Source organism: Peromyscus californicus, unplaced genomic scaffold, assembly GCF_007827085.1.
Source record: "Peromyscus californicus insignis strain IS unplaced genomic scaffold, ASM782708v3 Scaffold_7__1_contigs__length_154581171, whole genome shotgun sequence".
Taxonomy (NCBI): domain Eukaryota; kingdom Metazoa; phylum Chordata; class Mammalia; order Rodentia; family Cricetidae; genus Peromyscus; species Peromyscus californicus.
In genome coordinates, this window is record NW_026294595.1 from 53,577,707 (window position 1) to 53,599,876 (window position 22,170).

Here is a 22,170-nt window from a genome sequence, read left to right on the forward strand (position 1 = left end):
AGTCATTTCTCCAGTCCCCACCATTCTTTTTGAAGATGCTGTATAAACCATAGGTCTGAACCCCTTCTTCAAGAGTTACTTGTCCTTCCTTGGGTGGCCCCCATATGTACATGAGGAAGACATGGAAGTAACCACTGTCTTTCTTTACCTTTTACCAATAGGGTCCTGCCTCAGCAAATAACTCAGAAGGATAGAGAGAAAATTATTTTTCTTTCTCTATAGAGACCTTCCCTTGTATTAACATAAGACTCTGTATAAACCTTGCACAGAAAAACATCTATTTTTATCACCACTGATAGCAGAACATAAGAGCAGAACATAAGACCCTAAACAGGCATGTTTGCATATGAAGGGACATTTATTCACATGAATTGATGAAGATGAATGAACAGGCCTATACGGATGCTGCCTGAGCATCCGAGTCTGTGGATGGTGAAGGAAGAACAAGGAAGAAATCAATGCATAGCTCAGTGATTGACTCTCAGTCTGTGGTCTTTTTCTATCCTAGATTGCTTCTCTGTTGCTATGATTAAATCATTGACCAAAAGCAACTTGGGGAGGGAAGAGTCTGTTTGGCTTCTATATCCTAATTACAGTCCACCACGAAGGGAAGTTGAGGCAGGAGCTTGAGCTAGGACTCTGAAGGCAAGAACTGAAGTAGAGCTCATAGAAGAGTACTGCTTATGGGCTTCTTCCTCATGGATTGCTCACCTGACTTTCTCATACAACCCAGGACCACCTGACCAGGAGTGAGCTCAACCCACAGTGTCTCAACCCACAGTGAGCTGGACCTTCCCACATTAATCATTAATTTAAAAAAAAAAAGCCCCATTGATCTTCCTACAGGCCCATCTGATAGAGGCATTTTATCAATTGAGCTTTCCTCTTTCCAGATGACCCTAGTTATGTCAAGTGGAAAAAAACTAATCATCATAGGTTAGTAATCCCAGCCTAAAGGATTCAGTCTGGGTCCCATGGAGAAAGAAGGGCTATAGACATATGCTTTCAGAATTCAATGGTTTATAAAAATCGGGGTACACACATGGCCAATTAGGGCCAGTCAGCCCACTACGCCACACTGTTAGGGAAAGTACACCTTCCCTGATTTCCACACAGTCTTGTTCAGGGTTTGGAAAGTGACCAGTACATGTAAGACAGCGCTGGGCACTGTCAGAAAAGTGGCGACTACACCTGTGATAGACATGGGAGTTCTAGGATGGAGCGGACACGAGCCCCACACCAGCAGATGTCTTTGAGCCACGTCCGAAAGGACAGGGGCTATGTGGGAGTGCTTGGGAGAAAATGATGGTTCGGTAATAAACTTGGTTACGAGGCATCCTAGAGGCTCTGTGAAAGCTTTAAAGGTTGCTTTTACGAGGCTCTGGACACCTGTCTCACAGAGAGAATAGACTGAGCAGCAGTGGGAGTCGTCACTGTTAATGTGACTCTTTGTAGCTCCAATCTGGAGGCTGGGTCAGATCTGGTTCTGTGTTTTCCATTAGATTATGTTTTCACTATATTACACTGTGTTCCTAATCTACTTTCCCTGTTTGTCGACCATTCGGTCTTTGAGCACAGACTCCCACTCAGCTTTGGTTTTAAATCTCGGTAGGCGTGTCACCTACCACAGTTCCTGGCCCCGAGCAACACGCTGTCAGTATATGGCTATTCACTAGAGAAGTGTCTTCAGTGAAGAAATTCAGAAACAAATAAAAAAAGGTAGAAATCCTAGGAAGCTAACGCAATGCAAAATTCCATTGTATCAGTAGAAGCAGCCTGCGGTGACACCGTAAGAAGGAGGTATTATCAAAGATGTCCTGAAGCCAGTATGTATCTCACTGAGAGAGACACAGTGCACATAAGTTCCAGTTCCTGAACTGGTTGAATAGAGAGCACAGGCAGAGACACTGTAACAAAGAAACTGGCTGCTTAGGAGGCTAAACAGGACTGATGAGTCAGTGATAAAACTGATTTGTTAAAAATAAAAAGTTCTCAATGATTGTAGCTAAGAATCAGCAAGCCTCAAAGTGGAGTTTATTAGGAGGCAGTGGTGTCCTGAAGTATCTTTACCTGAGGCTGTAGGAACCACCCTCTAAAAGCTGTACTGTTGTATTCCTGAGTGATGTCCAGAGGACTGGGGGCTTTAATGGATGGCATCTGTGGGGAATATGTTAGATGCTGCAAGGCAAAGGAAAGACAACAGTGTGTGCAATGGACTGATTTGGAGCCTGTTCCAACACCCGCTCCGTGCCTCTGGCCAGCTATGTGTTGGGGCTGCTCATCTTCATTCCTTTCACTTCCAATAACTAACTGACTGGAAGACTCCACATCTGCAAGAGGAAAATTACTGGCAAAGAACGGAAGGTCTTCTGAGATAGATGAACATCCTCCATTAATTTAGAAGCCATAAATGGAAAGATGAACGGGACTATCTCATAATGTCAGAGTTCAAAGGCACTTTTAAATGTCTTTTTAAAGAAAAGCCGACCTTTCTTTTTTATTATCAGAAAGTTTTTCAAGGGCAGTCTGGGCCTTGGGTCATTTCATTTTGACATGCAAGTCCTTGAAAATAATTGCAAGGCCAGAATATTTAACTTTGAAGTAACTGAGTGAACATGCTCAGAAGTAGAAAAATCAGCAATCCCAAAGCATTGGGATGTTAAAGGATATGCCTCAATAACTCCATAGAGCCCACATAGACAGGGGATACAGCATGTGAGATGTGACTAATGAAGTTAGCCATCTATAGATATTTTCTCTAACATCTTAATTATTTTACAACATTCCATTTAGGAAAATTTCTGAGTATACCTCAGTAACTCTAAACCAATCTTTGTTGGGTAGAGATTGGCCAACATGAAATACATATGTCAACACAACTGCATGTTCATGAACATAAAAACTGCCTTTAAAAAGCTTCATTCTCTCATTATAACATTTGTTTAAAGTATAAACCACAGAGATCATAAGCCATTGTTAGTGTGAACTCTGTGAATCCATTCAAATGTCTTTATTGGTTCAAGCATGGTCACTAGCAAGACACCAACCTTCTACCACAAGCTGCATCCCTGTCTTCCTTCCTAGCCAAGCTCTCTCCTCCCTCAACCTCTGTCCCCTACTACTCTGCTCTCTGCTGCTATATTTCACTTTTTGAAAGAATGCCCTATAAACAAAATTACAAACTACATAGCAGAGCTCTCCTTTAAATTCATACAACTGACAAAAAATAACTAAGTTTCCATTTTGTCCTACTGGTTTCTGTGATGGCAACACTGATCTGATTTTTAACCTCTGAGGACCTGGAATCACTTAGGAGATAAAACTTGGGTAGATCTGGGAGTGATTTTCGAGGTTAGAATACCTGAGGTGGGAAGATTCATCCTCAATTTGGGTTGTCTCATGGGCTGGGGGCTTGGACTGAATAAGAGGGGGAAGGGAGGCGAGGAAACCTATTCATGACTCTGCTTCCTGACTGAATGGGATACGACCAGCTTGCCTCATCATGACTCTCCTGCCATTACAGACTCACACTCAAGCTGTAAGCCAGAACAAACCCTTCTTCCCTTTTAAAGTTGCTTTTGTCTGGTGTTTTGAGAAGTAACAAATACAATATCTGTTTTCCAAAATTAAAGGCAATAATACATATTTTTTAAAAATCCTATCTCCCTTGAATACTGAAACAGGATTTTACCTGGACAACCTTTTGAATATATAGATCTTGGTATTTCATTTCCAATATATTTAATAAGAATATCTCAGTGAACACCTGAGGATTAAGTTTTTACCAAATTCTCCAAACTTGATTCTGATTGATCAACCAGACTTGGGAAGCATTAACCTAAAAGATATTCATTATACGGGATCAACTGTCAGATTTTAAGTTAAATGTCATAACAGAATCAAAGTTTAAAGTTCAGAAGAGCTCTGTTGGCCTTGGATAGAAGACTATTTATTAGTTGCAGGGCCTTGACCAGGTTACAAACTTGCTTATTCCAGTTTCCTTTCTATTTCTGTGACAAAACGTTCTGAGTGAAAACAACGTTGGGAAGGAAAGGATTTCCTTGGGTTGCACTTCCAGGTCACAGTCCATGAGGGAAGTCAGGGCAGGAACTCAAGCAGCCCCTTAAAGAAGAAACAATGGAGGGATACTGCTTGCTGCTCACCTCCCGTTTACTCACTTGCTTATACTTAACTAGCATTCTTATACAGCCTAGAACTACCTGCCTAGGGCGTGGAGCCACCTGCTGTGATCTGGGCCATCCTGCATCAATGTAGACAACCAAGACAGCCTTTCACAGACATACCCACAGCCAACCCCATAAAGACAACCACCTAGTCGAGATCCCTTTTTCAGGTGCTTCTAGGCTGTGTCAAGTTGACAGTGAAGGCTAGCTAGGACATTGCCAACCCTTGATTTTCTCTTGTCTTTCGGGGTTAACCATGTCTACTTCAAAAGATTTGGGTGTACGAAACACTTACTTTCTACCAGCACACTTGGCAATTAATGGACGGAAGCTGCTCACACTATTGAGATGGTGTCAGCATCAGCAGGGGGATCCTCATACTGTCTTCAACCCTTGACCCATCTTTCTCTAAATCTTTGCATTTTGCTTAATTTCATCACTTCTTAGCCTCTCCTCTAGAGGTGACCAGAGTCAAGAGGATCAATTTTTGTAGTAGCCCAGCTATTATTTCCAGAAGTGCAAAGCTAAGGGGTACTCACTGGTCACCCCTGACCCTCACTTTTATTGTCATAGCCGCAAAGATGCCAACAGAGACAAACTGCTGGAAACTCACTGTTTCTTGTCAGGAGAAGAGATTATTGGTCAAATATGAGCTAGCAAAAGAGAGTAAAAGGGCCAGAATAAAGCAGAGCGTTGTGTTTTCTGAATAATTAGGGAAGATTAAAAAAATGAACTTTATTCATTTACAGCTTCAATGTTTGGTGCAAATGCTTGGTGTGAAAATACACACACATACAACACACACACACACACACACACACACACACACACACACACACACACACACACAAAACCAGTGGTTGAAGAAATAAGGCTTCTACCACTGCTATTCCAACTACTTGCAAAAGCAATTCTGAGATCAGCACATTTTCAAGTCTCAAACTACTATGAAGTTCAGGAGAGATGGTACTAAAGTCTACAGGCAAGGTTATAACCATCTCACAAGTATTAAATTTTAGTCTTTCCTTTTTTTGTTTTACTGACAGTCAACCCAGAGAACTCTTACAAACTCCAGAAAGCACTCTATTACTAAGCTAGACCCTCAGCCCTCTTCCCTTTATTTTGAGAGACAATCTTCCTAAGCTTCCCAAGCTGGCCTTGGTCCTACTCCACAGCCATGGTGTGCCTTGAACTTGTGGTTTTCCTGACTCAGCCTCCCAAACAGCGAGGCGAAGAGGCTAGCACCACCAGACCTTGTTCTAAAAGTTTGTCTTAAAAACACATGGCAAAGGAGATGTATCCTATACACACTCATTGTTCAGCAGTAGCTTTTAAGTCCTGAAGTTCAGAAAAAGCAATAAATGGCTGCACTTGATGATACAGAGAAGGAGCAACTCCTGTCCTCAATGAAGTATCCCGCGCAGCAAACACCGAGGGCCAAGGAGCATCAACAGGCAGCAGGAGCCCCTGAGTCTTACCTGTTCTCCGCATCAGCGCTGCACTTCGGCGACATCAGTTCAAAGGATTTGGTAAACTTCACCACCTGTGCCATGCGGAGAGACAGGAAATCCGGGTCAGTTAAAGCCGCCTCCCCACAGTTTAACACGACGCAATAACCGTTTTCATCTCTGCAATGGTCATTACAAGAATTAGGGATTAAAGAGCCATTTTAAGTGGTGAGGTGCCAAGATAAAAGAAGAAAGGTCTAATGCACATTTTGTTTGTACTTGCCTTCTTATACAGCAGATGTTGCCAATACCACCTTACCAGATCTGTTTGGTACCTGGGCTTGCAATATTGATATTTCATTATTTGTAATTTCTTTTCATTATTTTGCCTAAAGAACAGCAAGTTTTTCCTTCTTCTTCTTCTTCTTCTTCTTCTTCTTCTTCTTCTTCTTCTTCTTCTTCTTCTTCTTCTTCTTCTTCTTCTTCTTCTTCTCCTTCTCCTTCTCCTTCTCCTTCTCCTTCTCCTTCTCCTTCTCCTTCTCCTTCTCCTTCTCCTTCTTCTCCTTCTCCTTCTCCTTGTGAGCTGCCATGTGGGTGCTAAGAATTGAACCTGGGTCCTCTGGAAAAGCAGTCAGTGCTCTTAACAGCTGAGCCATCTCTCCAGCCCCAAGTTCTTCCTTCTTAAGAAAAAAAAATCACGCTGGAGGCTTCATCCTGCCATTTTATTGCAAATGAGGCATGTGCAAGTTGTAGCTAATCCTTGCATGTGGGTAAATACTTACAGACTACTGGCCAACTACTTGATCCCTGTGCTATTGAAGGGAAAGTAGGGCTTAGAGGGCCTAAGTGGTTATGCAGGAAGCTGTGCAGACCATAGATTGCAGAACTGAGTTTCAGTCATGTTGGTTGATTCCATGGTCCATTTACCCACTCCTCCATTATGCCTTCATCAGCAAGAGCAAGTGGGATTGTGGCTGTTAATTATGTGGACAGGACTTGTTCAAAGGCAAGATAGACAGATAAATTCTGACTTTAAAAAAATGTCATTCTCTGCTGAGCATAGTAGCTCACACCTTTAATCCCAATACTCTCAACACAGAAGCAGGCAGATCTCAATGAGTTCCAAAGCCAGTTTGGCCTATGTAGCAAGTAGCAGGCCAGCCAGATCTACATAGTAAGACCCTGTCTCCAAATAGATAAATAAAAAATTAAAATTCATTTCATAATTATTTGTTGAATACATACAGTGTTTAAATACAAATAAACATAGACTAAAAGTAACATAATGTAACTTAGCTTGGCATCATATAATACTAATCAAATAATAAGCAAGATATCAATTTTTTCTGGTTTTAGAAATCAAGAAGAATATATTTTCTTATTTTCTGACCTAATAAATAAGCTTTAATTATCTAACGCCATTAACAATAATTTATGGCTTAATTTTACTACTTATAGGACATTAAACATTCGGTCAGGGAGGGTGTTAAGGTTGGAAATACTGACCATGATGCAAATGGATTTCATGCAAGAAGAAAAGCAGATGATTGCTGTGTGGAAGAAAATCAAAGCCCAGTGCTTCCAAGTGCATGTCCTGCATGACAGTAATCATTAAAAAAGAAAAAAGAAAAAAAAGATCTGTGTAATGCAGCCATTTGGGCCAGCATTCTTTCAATGCCTGTCTTAGGGTTTCGATTGCTGTGATAAGACACCATGGCCCAAAGTCACTTGGAGATGAGAGGGTTTGTTTCAGTTTACAACTCTCAGGTCACTCCATCAATGAAGGAAGTTGGGGCAGGAACTCAAGGCAGGAACCTGGAGGCAGGAGCTGAAACAGAGGCCATGGAGGGGTGCTGCTGACTGGCTTGCTCTTCCTCGCTTGCTCAGAACCACCTACCCAGGGCTACTCTGACGGAAGCATTTTCTCAATTGAGGTTCCCTCTTCCCAGATGACCCTAGCTTGTGTCAAACTGATATAAGAGCCAGCAGGGTCTCTGCTTTAAAACTAGTTTTGCCGGCCAGGTGGTGGTGGCGCACACCTTTAATCCCAGCACTCGGGAGGCAGAGCCAGGTGGATCTCTGTGGGTTTGAGACCAGCCTGGGCTACAGAGTGAGTTAAAAAAGGAACTAGTTTTGCCAACCTTCTGTTAGCTCATTCATGAAGTCTATAACTTTTTTCTTCATGCGTACTTTCCATTTTTGCAAAGTTAGGTTTTTGTCTTTTAAACAAATATTTATTTTTTATTTTTAGTGAGTGAGTGAGTGTGTGTGTGTGTGTGTGTGTGTGTGTGTGTGTGTGTGTGTGTGTTTGCATGTAAGTAAGTATGTACATGAGAGTGCAGGTACCCAAGGAATCCAGAGGCATGGGATTCCCTGGAGCTGGTTACAGGTAACTGTGAGCAGCTTGATGTGAGTTCTCAGAACCAAACTCAGGTCCTCTGCAAAAGGCATACATGCTCTTAACCACTGAGCCATCTCTCCAGTCCCTAAAGTTGTGTTTCTAACTTTTTGAACATCATCCTCTGACACAATAAATGTGCACTGAGTGTCTGAATGTGTCAATCATCTGAATGTGACAGGCATCGGAGCTATAGAACTTCATGAGCCAAAACAACAAAGATAAATGCCACCGTGTTCCTGGAGCTTACTGTGGGGCACTTGATTTTCCTTGACTTCTCAAATAAGTGCTCCATGGGAAAAAAAAAATAACTGCATTTCTGGTTTTACACTTTAAGGAATCAATCTTGAGAAATGTCCAAAGAATAAAGAGAATAAAGATCATTTTTAAAATGCATTTTCCATCTGAAGGCATTTTATAAGCTAGAATGGGAAATTTTAAGTTATAGATGCATAGGTCTAGAATCACAAAGAATATAAGACATACAAACATCTTGTGATAGAACTTCTTAGTGTTTGATTCTTAAAATGTAAATGATGAGCATTTAAAACTATTAAAATGAAAACAAGCAGACCCTCCCCCGCCCATCAACAAACAAACACTTTGCTGGAAAAAAATCAGAGTGAAGGATGGAGATGTAGTTTGGCTGGTAGACAACTTGCCTGGCATAAAGCTCTAGATTGGGTGTCTGGCTTTGCATACACTAGATATGGTGGCACATGCCTGTAGTGCCAGCACTTGGGAGGTGGGGGCAGGGAAGAGGGGGAGAAATTCAAGCTTGTCGTAGAGAGTCTGGAGTCATTTAGGGAGTCTGAGGCCAGCCTAAGCTACATCAGACCCTAAAAACTAACACAAAATAAAAGTAAAACAGATTCAAAATACTTTGCTTTATTTCAGTTGTTGGCTGTTATAAATACACGCTTTGTGAATAAAGAGAAAGCCATGGATACACATCTTCCAAGTTCATGCACCCTATAGTAAACTAGGCCATGAAGCCATGATAAAAAAATAAAATAAAATATAATGGGCTGGCATGGTGGCCCAGCACTCGGGATGCAGAGGCAGGTCGATCTCTGCGAGGTCAAGGCCAGCCTAGTCTACATAGTACATTCTAGGACAGCCAGAGCTGCATAATAGAGAGAACTTGTCTAAAATAACAAAAAAGATGTAAGATTCATAAATAAAGAGTTTAGGGCCGGGGTGATAGTTCAGTAGTCAAAGTGCTTGCCACACAAACATGAAGACCTATGTCTGATCTGCTAGAGTATGTAATAAAAATAACGTGTGAGGTGACACATGCTAGTAATTCAGCACTGTGGAGACAGAGACAGGCAAAGTCCCTACAGCTCACTGGCCAGCCAGCTCAGCCTCCTTGTTGAGTCTCAGGTCAATGAGAGACCCTGACCCTGTCTCTAAAAACAAGGTGGGTGACATCTGAGATATAAAAGCTGATATTGTCCCCTGGCCTCTACATGCATGAGTGTATAATATATAATACATACATTATGCATGAGTGCAGAATGCACATGTATAATCTCATGGGCCAATTCTCACATTCATGTTCATCTCTCACCTCTTTCTCCCTCCCTCCTTTACCCCTTCCTCCCTCCCTCCCCCCTCCTTTTCTCTCTATAAAATAATTTAAACTTTAAAGCACAGGATCAGAATTTTTTTCCTGATGCCCAAATGTGACTCCTTCTACTAGATGGAGGGAATTGTAAAATCTATAATTTCCCCCTTTACTTAGGTTCTTTAGAAGCTCAAAGCAAAGCTTTTGGTGCTAAGCTTTACCTTTATGCAACACACTTCAGATTTGAATTTGTTGACTTGACTTTGTTTTCTCTTTTTCCTAGGAAAGCCTCTCACTCCATTACATACATAGAACATGTCACAAACACTTGCCATATTCGTTCACTTACATTTTTACATTTTTTTATCATAGATAGTTTTGTTTGTTTGTTATCACTGTTGTTTTGAGAAAGAGTTTCACTCTGTAGCCCAGTCTGTCCTCAATCTCTCAATCCCCCTGCTTCAGCTCCCTAAGCTGAGACTATAAGCATGTGGTACCATCCACGGCTCTCAAAAGCTGAAGTTCTTTTGATACTAAATTGAGCAGGATTAGAAGATGAAGTATTTAAAATTGAAAAAAATATACAAATGCAGATAAAATGTTTTCATAAATGAAATACTTGATGAAAGCCTTCTATGGGCCACTAGGTTGTATAGAAGAGTATTATTTAAGGGTAGGACTAGGAACCTGGGATGGTAAGAAAGAGGGACACTTAATAGCCTACAGCTAGTGGCAAACGATATAAGAATAAAAGAGCAGCAGGCCTGAGTCCCATCAAGAGAGTAAGGAAATAAGTAAGTAAGTGAGACTGTAAGCCAGACAAGGCCAGGGAGGCATCACAACATCAGCCTGGGGCCCATAATGTATGTGAAGTTGTTTTGGAACCAGGCTGTGGCGTCCAATGTGGTGGCAAGAGTTTCCACCTAAAAACTGAGAAAAAAGATTCTAAAACGGAGCTAAAAACAGCTTCCTAATTGTCTCTCTCAAATGAGCGGCAGCTGCCAGTTTGAGCTACTGGTGGGTTTCTAGCATTCGCGCTCCACCTGCCCTATGATGGGAATGAGGTCTCTGCAAGTGGCACATTAAGTTGCGTGGTGGATTTAGCCTTTCCTGTACAAAACAAAAAAAGAGGTTTCTGGGCTACATGCTGCTTGGATAAAAGCATAGACCCACGATAGCTCCCAGAGCTGGAGGTAAACGTACGTACCACCTCCGCCATGTTAGGAAGCTGAGGTGGGCAGAGCCAGCAGTCACAGTTGCTGCAGTTTAAAGCAATAGATTCACAATAAGACAGATTCAGATGTAATAGTTTACAATGTGTGTAAAATATACGTAGGCTTGAAAGAGACAAAAAAGGTGATATATACAGTTATATAAACAAATACATAGTTTTAAAAAATAAAGTCTTTAAAAAGACAGTAAAATTAATATAAAAAATAAGCCACGTAAAGATGAATATTACACAGAGAATCTGGATTGTGTTGTCTTTGGGATTTTTAACTGCAGAAAAACATTTGATTGCAAAAGCTGTTGAGTTAAACCAATATGTATATTTTAAAGATACCTTGACTTCAAAATTTGGATGTAAGGATGTGTTGCTTTGGAAAGGAGACTCTGCTTTTGTTCCCACAGAAAGCCAAAGGCTATGGATTTGTTCCAGATTAAGATACATCAGGTTTGACCAGCCAAGATCCCCTGAAAGGTCTCCGATGATACCATGGCCCAGATGATCCAACATCCAGAACGGTTTGAAGGCAACTGCCTCAGACAATACAGCTTCACGGACTATTCCATAATCCTAAAATTTTCTTTGTGTCCCCATAAGATACAGCGCCCCCCTCCAGCAGGAAGTAGTAAGAGAAGCTACGCCCAAATTCCCAAATTATATGTAATTTTACTTTGTTAAGGTTAAAAGCTTCCTTTTTGAAAAAAAAAGAAAAGGGGAAGTTCTGTGGGATGGTCTGTATGTCAAGTGTGTTGCTGATTGGTCAATAAATAAATCACTGATTGGTCAGTGGCTAGGCAGGAAGTATAGGCGGGACAAGGAGGAGAATAAAGCTGGGAAGTGGAAGGCTGAGTCAGAGACACACTGCTAGCCGCCACAATGAGAAACAGCATATGAAGATGCCGGTAAGCCACGAGCCACGTGGCAAGGTATAGATTAATGGAAATGGATTAATTTAAGCTGTAAGAACAGTTAGCAAGAAGCCTGCCACAGCCATACAGTTTATAAGCAATATAAGTCTCTGTGTTTACTTGGTCAGGTCTGAGTGGCTGTGGGACTGGCAGGTGATAGAGATTTGTCCTGACTGTGGGCCAGGCAGGAAAACTCTAGCTACAAGGCTGTCTGACTTTGAAGGTTTCTGGTACATTGTAGACTCTACTACTGTCACAAATTTAAGTCAAAGCCACATATTCAGGAACCCAGGGCCATTAATAGAATCCCCTTACACAGTCTGCCATTTATGGATAATTTGAAGTTAAAAATCACAGCTAAATTTGCCTCGGCAAATTGTCAAGAAACATAATTTATGTTGGCCTTTGTGTACCTTCAAGATGAACAATTAATTGAGAAGTAGCATAATCCTGGGATGTAACCTTATCTGTTTGTTTCCTACTACTAAGAGCAGGTGTGGGCAAAAGATAGCCTATAGGTCAAACCTTATCACCACCTGTGTCTATAAATAAAGTTTTATTAAAACAGAACTGTGTCCATTTTCTACTATTACAATACAGTAGAATAGTTACAAATGATATTATATTGGCCATGAAGCCCCAAATATTTACTAGGTAAACCTTCACAGAAAATAAATTTGTCAATCTTTGGTCTAGAGCCTTCTGTGGGCCAGGTTACTGCCTGCTGAATTATTAAGGGCTAATGATAAATTAATTAATGAAAATAGATGTGATTGATCTATAATTCAGAAAGAGGAATTCCTGGAGTTATAATCTTCTAAAGTAACATTATGATGATAGAAATTTTAGGTATCAAGGCAAGTAGCAGGGAATATACCTGGGGACACACATGGCCTGGTTGTCACAGAACAAAATCACTCTTTAATTAAGCATGCCATCCTGGGACAAAACAGTGCCTTTTTCCGCTCTCACAAGCACCTCTAATAACAAATTGATGTCTCTATGCTTTCAAATGAATCTATACAAAGTATAATGAACTTAGTTGGGTATGGCTGGTGGTATACATCTGTGATCCCAGAACTAAGGAGATTAAGGCTGAAGATCTAGACCAGCCTGGGCAACAAAGACAGATCCTAGAGACAGAACTGGGGGGAGGGAGGTAGCAGGGGAGAGAGAGGAAGAGAGGGAGAGAGGAAAGGGGGAAAGGGGAGAGAGAGAGAGAGAGAGTGACAGAGAGACAGAGAGAGACACAGAGACACAGAGACACACAGAGAGATTGAGATCCATTCAAATAGATCATTGTTTATGATCAAATACCTGCAGCTACAGAAATCATAACCAAAAAAACCCAGATGAAATTATAAATGAAAGAGAACAGAATTCACATTGTACTCATGATTTGGGCCAATTCTGAATCATAGTTTTATGTATTTCATAAAACTGACTGCACAAACTCAAGTCTGATTTTATCATATGAGTACAAAACGAACACAGACGAAGGACATATAACCCACGGACCTGAAGAAAGAGTCTCCTAAAGGGAGTTGCAGAAGTGGTTTCTGGATCAGTGGAAGTGAAAAAGTGGTCTTCAGTCCTCCTGCTGTGGATCAGCCTGGTGACTCCACCCTGGGGAACTGTAGATGCCAAGTGAAGGAAACAAGACATCCCCTGCCTGGTCTTTGGAAAAGCTCCGTGGAGAGAAGTCTTTTTAATTTGGATATTTATCAAGGAGTAGTTAGTCTGGTTCCTCTCTGTTCTTTCTACTTAAAAACAACTCTTGAAAGCAAAACTATACTCAAGTAGATATTGCTGCTACCAAAATGAAAATGACTACTAAGTAATTACCAATTTAAAATTTTCTTAATCTTTATTTTTTTTAATAAGAGGGCTACTCAAAAAGGCCAAAGACTGCCTTAAATGATCATCCACTACCTTTCCTCTTCACAAATTCTTCCCTTATGTTAATTAGCATTTTATGTGTTTCCTCAATCAGCATTTATTCAACACTTAGTGCTCCAGGCACTGGGATGGGCTCTGGAAATATGAAGAGAATAAATGCCCTGTCACAATAGTACAGATCAGGAAGCAATTTACTGATGCATAATTCTATGTTGATAGATGCTCAAAGGCTACCCAAGCATGCAGGACAGTGATCACATCATCAGGCGAACTAAGTCCCAGCAGGTGAGGGGACTGTTGTAAGTTGGGCACAGAGGAAGTTATCCAGGTGAGGCACTACACCACACTACTCTGGCAGTAAATAGTGAATAAGCCAAAGGAGTTTAAGGAAACATATTCTAATAAAGAGACTAATTCTGGGAGTGTGTGTCCTGTAAAAATAAGCAATAAGGAGTGGGAAAGTACCCAGTGACTAGCAACTCTGAGAACAGTTAATGCTCCTAAAATCTGAGACAACACAGAGAGTATGGAAAAAAGAAGAAAGTTGTTGGTTTCCTCAAGGAGCTGAAATTGTAGGGGAAGACTGTAGACAAACACAGCCACCTCTATAACTGAGAGTGGAAAGGGACAGTAACACCCCTATTTCATAAGTTTTGTCCTGATCTCATAGCTTGTGAAACTCAACTGGAAGCCAGAGGACAAAACAGCCCAAGTACGATGCTGTGTAGAGATCAGTCTTCAAGGGCACCGAGCCAGAAAGTAAACCAACCATAGACGGGTGTGGAAGGGGGACTGCAGAGAACAGTCAGTGTGGACAGTGTTAAATTGTATCCAAGTCCTAAACCCAAAATAGTACCGATAAAGAAATGCCACATCAGTGTTCCAGAAACGGCCGTGCTCAGAAGACTCTCCTGCCCTTCTGTGTTCCCAAATAACAGCAGTCTCCAACCTCATGGCTCCACCCTCAAAGCTCTTCTTACACAACACAGACAATCCCCTTGTCCCTATCATTCTCTAAAACTCTAGCACATTTCCTTTTCTTTCATATATTCCTCATTAATGAGCATCTTCCTTGTTGCAATAGCCTGGACAGTCACCTCCTTCAGTGTCCAGTACACTCACCCCCCACCCCCCCACCCCCGAGAACCTATGTGCAAAAACAGAGACTCAAACACCGACACAGACTGATCACAGGGAGGTGAGTAGATATGAAAGAAAGGGCTAGAACAAGGCTGGCACCAGAGAGGAAAACCAAAAGTTAACCTGGAAACAGAAGTAGTAAGCCCTGCATGTTGAGTGTATGAACACTATTGCCTAGGCAACAGACAACCACAAAATTAAATGAAGCTTAGGAAAAGCAGGTGCATGATTAGAAAGATAAGTAGGAGCCATATTAATAACTGATTGACAAGAATTCCTTGTTTACAAGCAAAGGTAGGACTCAGGAGACAATGCCCGGTGAGAGATCAGTAAAGACAGCAAAACAAGCACTAGGAAGGAAGAGCTAGAAATGATGTGTGAATACAGATACAACAGAATGTGGTCAAGTATGAATATAGAAGGTGAGGAGACGCCTAGAAACTGCTCTGTGGTTTGCAACATGAGCTACGACATGATGATTGCACTAAATGCTATAGAAAAATCCAGAGGTAGGAGAAACTTGGGAGAGGAAATGGCAGGGATAGCCAGCAGAGACTTAAGTTTAATAATGACCAAAGTGTGAATTGAGTTAATAGACTAAGAGATACTTATTAACAAAGTGACATAAGGTGGTTTGTAGCTCAAAAGAATGCATATTTGATTTCTGATAGCAAGTTAATATATGAATATATAATGTGATATATTAATAGTAGAGATTGGATATGTGTGCATGTATATGGAAAAATGCTCATTTAGGTAATTATCAGAGAATTAAAAAAATTAATCTTCTATTTTGTACACTTGGAAGAAAAATAAAACAGGACTTAAGTTGGATCCTTCATAGAAGGAAAAGTAAAGAAACAAAGAGGAAATGGAAAGAAGGTGATGGAAAAGGAAGAATTACTTATAATCCACTTAGAAAGGAGGGGAGGTGGAAGTCACAGGCAGGTCCAGAACTGCTGGACAGCACTCATCACTCACTCCCCTCGGATGTGGGACGTGGGAACGTCACCCAGCCATTGGCTTCACTGAGTGTTTATGCACACAAAGACCAAGAAGTTAGGACTCACGTTAGAAAGCCAGCGTGCATGGCTAGCTCTGCTTCATTTAGTAAAGGGGCTCCCGAAAGCAGCCCTGAAGTCAGAGGCTTAGCCAAGAGGTAAGTACCTGCTGGCATGCTGGATGAGGAGATAGCTGCCAGCCTGATGATCGGACGATCAGAACAAAGAGCATGGGAAATAGCAAAGCTGAGATGGTGCCTGAGGACATCAGACTGCAATTTCCACACTCATTTTCCTTGCCCAAGCTCTAAAAGACACAGGATAACGGTGTGTGAGCTGCAAGGAGCTACGAGAAGCGACAGGAATCACTTAGACAGTTCCCGGGACGGAATATCATTAAGTCCACTATTCCCATCAAAAGACAAGCATTTCCTGATGTTGACAGCAGTGTCCAGCTAAGGGTTTTGTTTTGTTTTCTAATAGAAAAAGCCATTGACAAAAGTCGCTTAAAATCAACCAACTGAAACACTTAAGAGAAGCAAAAGACAGTGAGTTATCACTTCTGGCATGAGACAATCGAGAAAGACATTCATCATTTCTATTTTTGGTACTCAGCAAACTTATCAGTTTACGCCTGAATGCCCAAAGACCATGACTGCAGACTCTAGAAGCCACTTTTAGGAGAGACTTTCCTCTGTGACAAAGGGTAAGTGTGTAAAGAGGAGTTTCCTCTTCCTCTCCTAGGATACAGTGAGGTGACCATTTTAAAACTGAATAACATAGATGACTTACCGTACACAATACCAAACTATTGGAAAATTGTGGAAATCAAGACTGTGTGCTTTTGTTGTAGAGATAGACAAACAGCCCCAAAGAACAGTGCAGCGAGCTTAGAAACAGCCAGGCATGTTAAAGTACTTATTATAATACAGATGTACCAATAAAGTAGAGGAAAATAGTTCCAAGAGAAGGTTTTGTACACACACACACACACACACACACACACACACACACACACACACACACACAGAGAGAGAGAGAGAGAGAGAGAGAGAGAGAGAGAGAGAGAGAGAGAGAGAGAGAGAGAGATATTTAACTTTACACTTACTACCAAAAAAAATCAGTTCTGTGGGGAAGTTAAGACAGGGGGATCATAAATGTGAGGCTAACCTGGGCTACATAGTAAATTCGACCTCAAAATCAATCAATACCAGATAGATATAAAAGTCCATAAATAATTGTGTGTGTGTGTGTGTGTGTGTGTGTGTGTGTGTATCACCGCTGTAACTGAAAGCAAAGATTTTTTTTTTAACAAAACCTTAAAGCACAAATCAAAAAGGGATACTGATTTACACGACACATTAAAATTACAAGCTAACATACAAAACCAAAGGTACTCATCGAGAAGCTGTCTGCATTTGAGATTGGGTGTGCAGTCTTGTATATATCAAGACTTCAAGCCACTGGCCTCACTTTACCCAGATCACTTCTCAAACTGATTTGCAGGGAACATGTTTTGAGATGACATAGTAACATTTCTCTCCAGACAAATGCTAGGCTTAATACCACTTAGTAGAAAAAACTGTACTAAGAAAACACCTGACAAGAAGCACAACGGAAGAGAAAAAGAGTTTATTTGGGCTTTAAGTTTGAGGGGACATTGCCATCATGCTGGGGAAGACCCAGCAGCAGGCAGAGAAGCCATGGTGGCCGGAGAGAGTGAAGCCAACAGGTCGCATTGAATTCACAGTTAGGAAGCAAAGGACGAACAGGAAGTGGGGCCGATATAAAGACCTACTTCCAGGGACCAACTTCCTCCAGGAAGGCTGTACTTCCGAAGGTTCCTCAGCCTTCCCAAACAGTGTCACTAGCAGAGGACTGAGTGTTCAATCATGTGAGACATTTCACACTCAAAGCACAAAAGGGACATATTTCCCTGGTACAGTGTGCATCTGCATACCTAGTCCACTGCCTGTTGCCATGTGTCCCAAGTATGGAAACCAGCACCACTGTTACAGTTGGTAATATGAGGCTTACATTTGTTCCCATAAGTTAGGCCTTAATGTTTAACTTAGTTGCACATTCAAAGACACTCAGCACTGAATGCTGGACTTAACTTTTCCTGGCATCTTTCATCCATTGCATGGCTAGATTTCAGCTGCCCACATTTTTCAGCCCCTTGGAACTGTACTTCCTACACTCTTCCTTGCCTATTTCAAAGCATCTACCACTCGTGATTTAATAATGAAATATGAATTTTCCTAGATTTTAAATTGTAGGGCCATGTTCTCCCCCAAGGATTGGTTAGATATTATCCCATTGCCTTTGAGTACTAGGGGAATGTGACCATAAGAAGTCTAACATCAGAATGACATTTTTTCCAGAGTGTCATGAGTTTTTGCCTAGATGCCCACGGATGTGATTTTTTCCTATCTTTAAATTCCATTAGCATCAAATGTATTTCAGTGCTGAGCAGTAAGTACTGACTCTGAATAGTGTGCTCTTTCAATCTGTAAATCCAACTTTGACTTTATTTCAATAAAATGTCCTAGAGTTAAAATTCTGAAAGCCTTTTCCTGTTCCATTTGTCGTGTTCTTCCCAGAGACGCCAAATTATCCTTATGTTGAACTTTCACTATGAGTCCATTCTTATCACTCTCTCTTTTTTATAATTTACTTTCTTCCATTTCATTTTCAATTTTGTTCTTCATGCTCCTTAAAGCATTTAGAGCTGTCTTTTACTTTCTTTCTTGCTTTCTAAGAATGTAATATCCATTTATGTATAATTTCACATTTTCTTCTTCCAAGCTCTACCAAGGAAGTGGTCTGTCTTCTACTCCTTCCCTTCCTTCCCTCCCCCTCCCTGCTCCTTCCCCTCCCCCTTTCCTCCTCTTCCTCCCCCCCCCCCGTCTCACTCTTCCTTCTCATATATTTCTTACTTCTCTGTAGCTCCTTTTTGAACATTTATTTTTCCAGAGAGATTATGTTATCTTTAATCCCATTTCATGAAAAAGCTGTATCAATGTTTCTGAGATGTGCTCTGTGTCTAGCCTTTGGCTTTCACATTCTCTATATGGCATCTTTGCAGACATCCTATACTCTTTATTTTATGATATTTTTTATTAATTTTGTGTGTGTGTGAGAGAGAGAGATTGTCTAAGACAGAAATATACCATGTTCAAGCCAAGTCTGAATTACCACTTATTTTTATAAATCAAGTTTTATTGGTATACAGCCATGCACATTCTAATTTATTGTCTGTGACTGCTTTCATTCCGTAGTGGCAGAGTTGCATAACAACTGTACTAGAGACACTTGGAAAACTTAAGGTTTTATAGAAAAAGCTGCCAGCCCCTCATTCAGGAAATGGACTCAGTTCTACTCACTGGTTACTCCTGACAAAAGTGTACGGCTTTAGTGAAGTGGGTTTTTTTCTCTCGCAGAGATGTAAGTGATTTCTCTCCAGTGTGAAAGACAACCTCAGCCCACAGTTTGTGGCCTTGATTTGTCTCTAACAAACTTTGGTTAAAACCTCAAAATCCCTGGGCGGAGGTGGCGCACGCCTTTAATCCCAGCACTCGGGAGGCAGAGCCAGGCGGATCTCTGTGAGTTCGAGGCCAGCCTGGTCTACCAAGTGAGTTCCAGGACAGGCGCAAAGCTACACAGAGAAACCCTGTCTCGAAAAACCAAAAAAAAAAAACCTCAAAATCCTACTCTGTCTTCTCAAATGCATCTTAGACCTGTTTTAACAATGTATTGGTCCCTTCCTGAATTGAGCTTCAGTCAACCTGCATTTATTCAATATGTTTTAAGAGATGAATTATTCTGTCTCTTATAAAATTAAAACTGGTTTAAACTAGTTTAAAAAAAAACTTTTGGGGCTGGAGAGACGGACGGCTCAGTGGTTAAGAGCACCGACTGCTCTACCAGAGGTCCTGAGTTCAATTCCCAGTAACCACATGGTGGCTCACAACCACCTGTAATGAGATCTGGTGCCCTGTACTGGCCTGTAGACACCTGCAGACAGAGCACTGTATACATAATAAATCTTAAAAAAAAAAAAAAAAAAAGGCATGTACCACTATACCCAGAAAGAAAGTGGTCATGGTGGCACACGCAATAAAAAAAAGGGGGGGGGGGCGGTGGTGGCGCACACCTTTAATCCCAGCACTCGGGAGGCAGAGGCAGGAGAATCTCTGTGAGTTCGAGGCCAGCCTGGTCTATAAAGTGAGTTCCAGGAAAGGCACAAAACTACACAGAGAAACCCTGTCTCAAAAAACCAAAAAAAAAAAAAACAACATTCAGAACTAAAAGTTATGTTGTCGGGTTTCACATACATGGACCTACACATTCTAAACAGTCTATGCAAAGTTTACAATACTCATTACAGTTTTAACCTCAGACTCTCATTCTCTGAGGAATACAACCTTAAAGCAAAGACAATACCTTTTCTAAGTTCGGTGTAGTAAAATACCACTCTCCAAAATACTAAAACAGCTCTTAAACGCTAGACAACTCTTGGTCTTCGAAGTGAGTTCTCAGCAAAGATATTAAGTTGTTCCTGGGGGTTTAGACGTTTAACTTTGACGAGCTTACTTAGATGGATGATAACCATTATTTTCAGTATAATTGCTTTGTTTTGTGATTGATTTCTTCCAAACAGCCCCAAGGGCTGCACCAAACCCAAAAGCTGGCCATCAAAATGTGCCAGGCCAGAGCCTCCATATTTCTACATCTTAGAGCACAAAGAGACTCCGAGGTGAGGGGAGGCACTTTCCTCTCTGTGTGGGCTGCTCTGGGCTGGGCTGGTTTGTACCAGCCCAGAGCAGCAGTGAGGGAATCTAGAAATCCTGGAAGACAACCTACCACCGAGTACAGCCCAGCGAAGCCGGCTCACAACAGTCTGCCCAGGAGCTGAGGGGACTTCGCTCTGGTCCTTTGCTTGCTCCCTGCCATTCTCTGAGGGCTGAGTGATATTGCCCTTACTGCAGTCTGCACACACGGGAGAGGAGCCTGCCCTGTGCTGGGTAAATAAGATGGGGTGTGTGGGGCTGCGCTTGGCCTTCTCTTCTTAGTTTGTGTGATGCTGGGGAATCATTGCACACCTGAGCTCCATCTTCCATTAGATACACGGGGCTAACCGGACTCTAAGATCCCCATCCACTTAAAAGGTTTAGTTTCCAGGGTGAGGACAAGATAAAAACGGAAACGTATCTAAAGGAAAGAGCCTCTCATTTATGAAAACGTTCCCTCTTGGGCTGAAGGCATGAACACAGCCGCTCTGCTCACAAGTTTAATTGCGGATGAATTTAACTTCCTTCCGCCCAGTCTTTGACTCCACATGGAAAGCCCAGGGTAACTTACCGGCGATTCGATGTCTTCTAGAAGTAGAACTGAACAGCGTTCACATTTCAACAGAGTTTGGGCCCGATGCATTATTTTCTTGACAATCTTCTCCAGGTCAGTCTGTTCTTCGAAGAGGTCATTGACCACCTCCAGCAAAGCCTGGAGACGGAGAAGCACATATTTAGGAATTATAAGACTGAAACGCATCGGCTTTGCCTTCCCGCAAAATTCCATGGAGTATTTTCTCTAAGAATAAATATTTCGTGTGGCTAATTTTTAAAACATTTATGGTTGTTCTATCATAGCTCTGCAATTCACTTTATAACATACTCTCTTAAACTGAAAAATACAACCAGAGAATGGAGGGGGTCAGTGTAAAAGGAATCATGTAGCCACTACACGTAGGTGTTTTACCCACTGCGGTGGTTTTTCTTCAATATGACTGAATACAAAATTGACATTTTATAAATAACAAGTACTTGGATCTTCCCAGAGAGTATTTATTTCGGAAAACTGCAAAGCAGCCTTTCTTCACTATTAAGAAAAAAAAAAATCACTTCATGTCTCAACTTGATACCTATTTTCACTAACACATATCTCTCCCAGAATTCTGAAAGGATAATACAGATAAATGTTAACTAAGGCTCTAAGCATTCAAATATATATATATACATATGTGTGTGTGTGTGTGTGTGTGTGTGTGTGTGTGTGTGTTCTCACACTACTCTCTCCATGCAAGAGGAGACTGCCTCACTCCCAACAGTTCAGTAGAACATTTAGATATTGCTGTACATCTCAGGAAAGAAACCCTCATTAAAATTGCTGTGAAAATGGCAGATTGAAAGGTACATAAATTAAAGAAAAAAATTAAATTACAAGTTGAACACTGTGTACTCATTTCAAAATTAAGTTGCAGTAACCTATTACTTTCCCTGGCCAAGGGAACTTGCAATTTATGCTTTGAAGTAATATTTGTTTGGAATTTTTAATGACCTTCCCCCCCCCCAGAATTTGCAGAATAAAGGCTATTTACAGGGGTAGAAATTCA

General features: G+C 41.3%; 1 protein-coding gene across 3 annotated transcripts in view; it reads right to left on the minus strand.

The window, feature by feature from the left end:
* Nucleotides 1-22,170, minus strand: part of Pde11a (phosphodiesterase 11A) — a 351,064-nt gene that overhangs the window by 201,821 nt on the left and 127,073 nt on the right. For all 3 annotated transcript variants that reach the window (XR_008215103.1, XM_052724559.1, XM_052724560.1), the window contains exons 4-5: nt 21,141-21,281; nt 5,663-5,727 (exon numbers count right to left, since the gene is read on the minus strand). Coding sequence is in view for 2 of the 3 variants with exons in the window: in XM_052724559.1 (XP_052580519.1) it covers nt 5,663-5,727; nt 21,141-21,281 (206 nt within the window). In the remaining variant the exon portion in view is untranslated. The remainder of the gene's footprint in view (nt 1-5,662; nt 5,728-21,140; nt 21,282-22,170) is intronic.